Source organism: Rana temporaria, chromosome 3 (assembly GCF_905171775.1).
Source record: "Rana temporaria chromosome 3, aRanTem1.1, whole genome shotgun sequence".
In the NCBI taxonomy this organism is placed as follows: domain Eukaryota; kingdom Metazoa; phylum Chordata; class Amphibia; order Anura; family Ranidae; genus Rana; species Rana temporaria.
The window spans coordinates 452,158,269-452,166,290 of record NC_053491.1 but is presented as its reverse complement, the minus strand read 5'-3'; the positions used below and the strand labels follow the sequence as shown (position 1 = coordinate 452,166,290).

The following is an 8,022-nucleotide window of genomic DNA, read 5'->3' as shown; positions in this document are numbered from 1 at the left end:
CCTATACTTGGTTTTAAAACATCACAGGCTTGAGGGACGTTCCAAAAAGTCCTGCAAGCAGCATCTTTGGGGCGTATTTAGCGCTCCCAAAACACCCTGCCCATTGGAATGAATGGGCAGCGCTTCTGAAGCCCCTGAAAAGCGCTTTGGAAGCACTGCAACATGGGAGTTTTTAACTCCTTCTTTGGGCTTAATGCGTTCTGCTAGCGGCCGAAAATCCGGTGTGAAAGGGGTCTTAATAATAATAATAATAATGTTTACATTTATATAGCACCAATTACAGCATTTCCGCTGTGTCTAAGCGCTGATAATGGTTGTCATTATTACCCAACTCAATGGTACTCATTTTACCGACTTCAGAAGGATGAAAGAGAGGACACCGCCGGGATCGAACCTGCAACCCTTGGGACACAGGCAATCACAGACTGCTGCAAAGGAGCATTAGCCCCATGTGCTATCTTACCAATTTTAGTCATGTGATCTGGTAGTTAACCTGCCAGCATGTTTTAACTACTAGCTATTAATCTACTGTACTGCCCAAACCTGAGAGTGAAAACAAATACAGTAGAGGTGCTGGACTTGAAGCTTGGCTATCTTGCAAGATTGGTAGTGGTTCTTCTCAAATGGATCTCAGCCACTTAGAGAACACAATATTGGGGGATGTCTCATGGGAATAGTACATATCCTGCTTGAAGAGTTTTGCATGAACAGAAGGGACCAAACACAAAACAATCAATTCAAAAGTCCATATACCCTTTAGTCTTGACAGTAAAGTCACGCTCAGTGGTCAGAAAGTATCCAAGGCATTTCGGGAGCCAAACAAGCCTCCTTCATCAGGCCTGAGACTGGTTGTTATAATTCCAATATGAACTGCAGTTTTTCCTCCTGGGCAACTGTGTGGAATTCAATGACTATATGGTGGCATTGCTGGTGTCTGCTCTTGAATTGATCATTGGTCCCTTCTGTTCACGCAGTTGGATCAGCAATGCAACATGTTCTTCCCAATGTGGCCTCTATAATGATTTACAGAAATATTTGCTTATATCTGACCATATGACACCAACAAAAACTCTCCCAGACACAAACTGTGGAACAAGGAACCCCGTTTATTGTTGTAGTAAATCAGTGTATTTATACAATGGATATAGATGAACTTTGGTGAAGTGTGGTTTAATTACGACAGCCTTGCAATTGCAGCTCCTCCGAGAAGTTGGTAAGTTCTTCACACAGCTGTTCATGCTCGGCATCCTGACACTGCCTATCAGTTGGCCACATCTCCATCCAAGTGTCCTTGGTCACCATGTAGGAGAACCTGAGGGGAGACAATTGAGGTCAAACCTAAAGTATTTTTGAAAGCAATTTTTTTTTCTTGGATAGAGTGGAAAGGCATTAAAACATCTGTCAGGATTTTATTGCTGTCTTTGTCCATGTGGATTCACCCTCTCTATGTGTCCTGCTTACCTTTATCATCAAAAGTAAAATAAATTCCTAAACTTTGAGTTGTCACCAGAACAGGAATAGAGAGAAAATCTTCCAATGGGACACTGGTTTCATGACCCTGGTGACAACCTGGAATGTCCTCTCACTTATTGTTTTGGCTATGGGACAAGACGTGAAGAGAAATATCCCCAATGGTACACAGTTGGCAAAAAAGAAAAACATCACAGGGGTTAGTTATAACCCTCCCTTAATATATCCATAATCAATACAAAGTTTTCCCTTTTAGTTCTAATATAACAAAGACTTTTTTGGATACCCAAAGAAATAGGTGTTTGTCTTTTAACAATCACTAATGAGAATTCTCTAATTCATTGGTCTCCAAACTAGTGTCCCTTTGCTTGCCTTTATCTAGCCCTCGGGGCAATGTTCCTCCCACTGGTACAGGGTAGTATTCCTCCCACTGACACCAATGATGGGGAACTATTCCTCCTAAGGACACAGCAGTAGTGGTTGGAACTATCATCAACTCACGACTAGACTACGCAAACTCCCTCTACTTAGGACTACCGAAATACCAGATTTCACGTCTACAAGTCGTCCAGAACACGGCAGCCAGACTGGTAACAGGTAAAAAGCCGTGGGAACCAATCTCCCCGGTCTTGAGGTCCCTCCACTGGCTGCCCGTACAGGACCGGGTGACATTAAAGACACTCTGCCTCACGCACAAATTTACACAGGGTAATGCTCCTCAATACTTAAGTGAGAAAATAAAACCCCTATGTCACCAAGCGCGTGCTCCGGTCAACCAACCAAAACCTTCTCCAAATCCCTAAATCACGCTACAAATCTAAGGGAGAACGTAGATTTGCAGTCCAAGGACCATGGCTCTGGAATGCTTTACCCACTACCATCCGCTTGGAAGAAAACCATCTGGCTTTTAGGAAAAAACTAAAGACCCACCTCTTCTGAAGGACCAGTACGACACTGGATGCTAAGCGCCTTGAGGCGATTTAGTTCGCATTTGTTGCGCTATACAAGTTACTCACTCACTCACTGACATCAATGATGGAGCACTGTTTCTCCCACCAATACAAATGATGGGTCACTATTGCTCCAACTAATACCAGTGATAAGGGCACTATTCCTTCTACTAATACCAATGATGTGGTGCTATTCCTTCCACTGGTACCAATCACGGAGCACTATTCCTCCCACAAATGCCAAGGATGGGGCACTATTCCTCCCACTGACACCAATGATGGGGCACTATTCCTCCCAGTAATGCAAATGATGGGGCACTATTTCTTTCAGTAATGCAAATGATGGGGCAGTAAACCTCCAATTGACACCAATGATGGGCCACTATTCCTCTCAGTAATACCAATGATGGGTCACTATTCCTCCTGCTAATACCAATGAAGGGTGTACTATTCCTCCAAATAATACCAATGATGGAACACTAGCCCACCATGTGTCTCAAAACTCAAATTTTTAAATCATTTCACATTAATCAAGTCCAGCATTTGTTTCTCTCCTTCAACATTCACCAAGGTCTAATAAAGAGGGGTCCATTGAACCCCCCAGAAATAGTTTGATGTGAGAATAACTTCTGGAGATAATGGGGTCTATTTCTAAAAAAACACTAATGCCGCGTACACATGATCGGACATTCCGACATCAAAACCGTGGATTTTTTCCTGTGACCTTGCATACACACGGTCACACAAATGTTGTCGGAAATTCGTAATGTCAAGAACGTGGTGAAGTACAACACTTTGACGAGCCGAGAAAAATTAAGTTCAATGATTCCAAGCATGCTCCAAATTGATTCCGAGCATTCATAGGATTTTTGTGCATTGAATTGTGTATACACGGTCGGACTTCACGACAAAAACTTTTGTTGTCGGAAAATTTGAGAACCAGCTCTCAAACACCTGTTGTCGGAAAGTCTGATAGCAAATGTCCAATGGAGTATACACACGGTCAGATTTTCCGACAACAAGCTCACATCGAATGTTTGTTGTCGGAATGTCCGATCGCGTGTACGTGGTATAGCTGGACAAATGTCATACACATTCATGCAGGCTGGATGAATGCTCCCTGTAATTTCAGTAATAGAATATTTACTGAATGATCATCTGCTCCATCTAGTGGCCAAAATGTGTGTTCTGACCCACTTTTATGTAATTTTCTGTTGTATTAAACTGCACTGGGTTATTACTGTTGAGTTGTATGCTGACATCAGATGGAGGTTTTGGGCTCCTACAACTTGTTTACTATTAATATTTTACAGAAACTATGTGGGACATTTGTCCAGTGTGCACAAATGTGTAAGACATTCATTTTCATTTTTTTAAAAGGACCCCATTGTGTCTTTTTCTTTCCTCACAAAACATAAAACAAAATATTGGCAGGGGTTCTAGTCTTCTCCGGCACTGTTAAATTGCTTTTTTGATTAACAGGGGTTCTAATCTTTACATCCAATACTATAAAAATAAGTTTTAGCTTGGCATACACTTTAAATAAGATATATATGTGATTCAATATAGCTTTCCTGTCACTTACCCAGAGCCCAGGTTCCACAGATCTTTGGCAACTCCCCACACCACATAATCTTGGCCCACCACCAGATTTAGAGCTTTACGGCACTTTGCATGGCTGATAAAATTGCGTTTATCATCTTTCTCTACCACATCCGTTCCTGGTGATAGAAAAAATACATACATATGAAAAGTATAGTCCTAGTCCATGGACACAACCATAAGCTAAGCAAACCTTTACCACTTACATCTCATAAAAGTTTTACCATGTTAGGATCATTTTAAAAGTATTTTCTATATTTTCGAATCTGCAGTATTTACTAAAATAATAACCAGTGATCCTGCCATGCTCAGGCACTTCCTGGTATATTCAACTTGGACTCTGTGTTGTCAACCAGTCAAATGGGGTTCTGATGGAAACTTTGAGTTGTTGCGCAGGCATGATCCACTATTGTCACCTTTATGAAGTTTGCTCTAAGAATCGCTATGTAGCCATTGCTACAGGAGCGAGTGCATATGGACAGGAAGTGGCTGCAAAGAAACTGCAAGACCAGCAACACTGAGAAGCAGCAGTACAAAAACGACTGTAAAGGTTGTATTCAGTTAGGCCACTTTCCAATGACTATGTGTATGGGTCTGTCCAGTGCCCATCGACAGTGGTTGAGATGTGTTTAAAGCGTTCCTCAACCTCCTGCTTCGGCTGCCTGACAGTGCCCAAGTGAAAGGGGCCTTACATTTTACATTTACCTAAATTTTTCTTTAAAACTAGTCCTTGGGTACATCAATCGCATCCACTATGTGGCTATTGTAGTCTAAGGTCTGAGACTACAACTATTACTTTATGAACAGTATGTACAGAAGTTCTTATTTCCTTCATTACCTGGTTTAATGACAAGTGTAATGGTCATCACATAGGTAAAGTAGTTGTCTTCCTCCTTGATTTGGCTGAGCGTTGTCCTGTATACTAACACAAAAAAATTGAGATTTAAAGTATTTTACACAACATTTTGATACATTTGATATTCTACTGGGTAACTGAAGTTATACTATCCCTTGTATGTGCCCTTCCATCTATTTCACTAGAAATGCGGAAGAAAGTCCCTAACACTTTGCGTAAGGGTGTTATTGACCGGGCCACTTTTTGCGATTCGGCACTGCGCCACTTTAACTGACAATTGCACGGTCGTGCTTCGTGGCTTCCAAACAAAATTGGCGTCCTTTTTTCCCCACAAACAGAGCTTTCTTTTGGTGGTATTTGATCACCTCTGCGGTTTTTATTTTTTGCGCTATAAACAAAAATAGAGCGACAGTTTTGAACAAAATGAATATTTTTTACTTTTTGCTATAATAAATATCCCCAAAAAATGTATAAAAAAAAAAAAATTTCCTCAGATTAGGGCGATACGTATTCTTCTACATATTTTTCGTAAAAAAAAATTGCAATAAGCGTTTATTGATTGGTTTGCGCAAAAGTTATAGCGTCTACAAAATTGGGGATAGTTTTATGGCATTTTTATTCATTTTTTTTTTTTACTAGTAATGGCGGCGATCAGCCATTTTTATCGGTGCTGCGACCTTATGGCGGACACTTTTGACACATTTTTGGGATGATTGGCATTTTTATAGCGATCAGTGCTATAAAAATGCATTGATTACTATAAAAATGTCACTAGCAGGGAAGGGGTTAACACTAGGAGGTGAGGAAGGGGTTAATTATGTTCTCTAGGTGTGTTCTAACTGAAGGGGGGTGGGACTGACTAGGGGAAATGACCGATCGCTGTTCATACATTGTATGAACAGACGAACAGTAATTTCTCCCCCTGACAGGACCGGGAGCTGTGTGTATACACAAAAAAACACACCCGGCGGTGATCGTGCCCGCCGGGTGCGCGCATCGGTACCAGGGGAAGCCGAGCCGACCTGCCGCCGTATAACTGCGTCGGCTGGTCGGCTAGTGGTTAATGGCACTGCTGTGTATCTGCTAAAGTGCAACATGTTTCTGTGGCATCAGGAAAGTGATTTTGCATGCGTTCTCGACACACACAAATGTGATTGCAGGCTAAATATCTCAGTTACATTGGTGGTCAGTGTGAATCCTCTCATTACATTGGGGCTTGGGGTACAATTCTTTCATTCACACTAGTGGCCAGTGTGAAGGTCCGCCTTACATTAGTGGTCACTGTAAATCCCTCCTTACATCGGTGGTTACTGTGAATTCTTCTATTACATTAGTGGTCCGTGTAAATCCCCATTACATTGGTGGCAGATGTTGAAACTCTTTTATAGATTGGTGGTCGGCAAAAAAAATCAGCACCGCCACTGATCACACCCTCCCCTCCACCCAGCACTGCCATTGATCCCAGGAGTTCTAGGATCCCTAGGCATTTTCTGTCTATTGATGGGTCCCCTCACCACCCCAGTCCATGGTGTGCAGGCAGGTAGAGAGCGGCCCTGACTGTTTGTACTCCTGTTGGGGAGATTTCTCTTAATTTCCTGTTCTGGTGACTCCTGTGTAAACCCCCCAAGGCACAGAGAAGTACTGTAATAGAATGACAGTAGCATTTTACAATTGGTCCATAATGTTGAGCTGGCCATACACCAGTAGAATTTCATTTGGACTTTCCTACAGAAATTCTGAAAATTAGAGCATTCTTTCGTTCCATCAAAGTCAACTAATTGTATTCAAAAGCCCTGACAGGTTATGCTGAGAGGGTTATACTGTCCTGTTGGGTCCCATGTTTTATTCCATAGAAGCCATGGTTTCCATACATTTCACTGTTGATGGCTATATAGCCTGAAATAGTTGTATGCAGTTTAGAATAAATACATTTTATACCAGCGTTCTGGATGTGCATCTATAGCTAGAGGGATGAAAATAAATAATTGTAAAGGTTCCGTCCACTGTCCTGAAATGAGGAATAATTCTCTTATTTTTAGAATGGAAGGAGACATGCAAAAATGTTCTTTGAGAAGGCTTTACTGTCCTATTCAAAAGCCCTTAAGAATTCAACCAGACCTGCTATTTCAAAGGAAACCCAAATTTATTAGAAAGATTTATTTTGTGCCTAAAACATGCGCAATGCAATTTGTGTGTGTTTTTTGTTTTCAGCGGTTCACACAGGGGCGGCACGACTTTGGGGGCGACTCGGCAAAGCGATCTCAAGACGACTTCAGAGGCCCTGAGTCGCCCCCAAAGTCGTACAAGAACCTTTTTCTAAGTCGGAGCGACGTGTCTAAGTCGCTTGACGAGTCGCCCCTGTATGAACCGGCACGTTTTTATTAAGAAAATTTTTCCATCATGATCCTTTGCTCATCCTTTACTCATCACTATGGTCAATTTAACCCCACTAACCATTAGAAAATCCAACAACTGTTATCAAAATATTCATTTTTGGAGTTAAACTTTACAGGTGTGTGGCCAGCTTTAGTGTTTGCATTTAAGTTAAGTTGCTAAATTAAATAATATAAAAGTGAATTACCATAGTCCACACCGACTTCACACGCCTTAGTAAATCGAACATTTGCATCCACCTCCTCTAACTGTTGCTGCAGGAAGCAATTTTCTGCAAAATAAAAAGTAAGTGATATTATAGTTAGTATTTTTTTAAAGATATATGTGTAGCCCTGGACTCCCAACGAGTTGGGCGCTATTATAAATTTAGGGGTGTCTGAGCCAATAGTTGGGCTCAGACTCTGTTAATTCTATTTAAATTAGCCTCTGTTCTGGCTATGGTTGTGCGCGGTAGAAGTTTTCCCTTGTTGCCTTTAGGTGGCGTTACCACTTCATGCCCATGTTAAAACTCGGGCAAACCATAGTGTTGTGAGTGACCCTTCTTGGAAGACGCCATTTTCCGTGGTCCTTCCCCTTGTGGCCCTCCTGGCGTGAGGTGGGTGTGTGCGATTTCAGTCTCGGGACCACGTTGGTCTGAGGCTGTGCTCCTGTCGAGTAGGCCCAGCTATGCTATGGTTCTACAAGGGATCCCAAGCTCTCCATCCAAGTGGAAGAAGCTTCTTAACAAAGGAAACTGGGGCAGGACCTGCC

At 42.0% G+C, this 8,022-nt stretch overlaps 1 protein-coding gene across 1 annotated transcript in view; it reads right to left on the bottom strand.

The window, feature by feature from the left end:
• Nucleotides 1-1,086: 1,086 nt before the first annotated feature.
• LOC120933437 (venom factor-like) overlaps nucleotides 1,087-8,022 on the bottom strand; it is a 161,180-nt gene continuing 154,244 nt past the window's right edge. The window contains exons 38-41 of the mRNA XM_040346654.1: nucleotides 7,460-7,543; nucleotides 4,861-4,944; nucleotides 4,006-4,141; nucleotides 1,087-1,312 (exon numbers count right to left, since the gene is read on the bottom strand). Of these exons, the coding sequence (XP_040202588.1) occupies nucleotides 1,171-1,312; nucleotides 4,006-4,141; nucleotides 4,861-4,944; nucleotides 7,460-7,543 (446 nt within the window). The 3' untranslated portion in view covers nucleotides 1,087-1,170. The remainder of the gene's footprint in view (nucleotides 1,313-4,005; nucleotides 4,142-4,860; nucleotides 4,945-7,459; nucleotides 7,544-8,022) is intronic.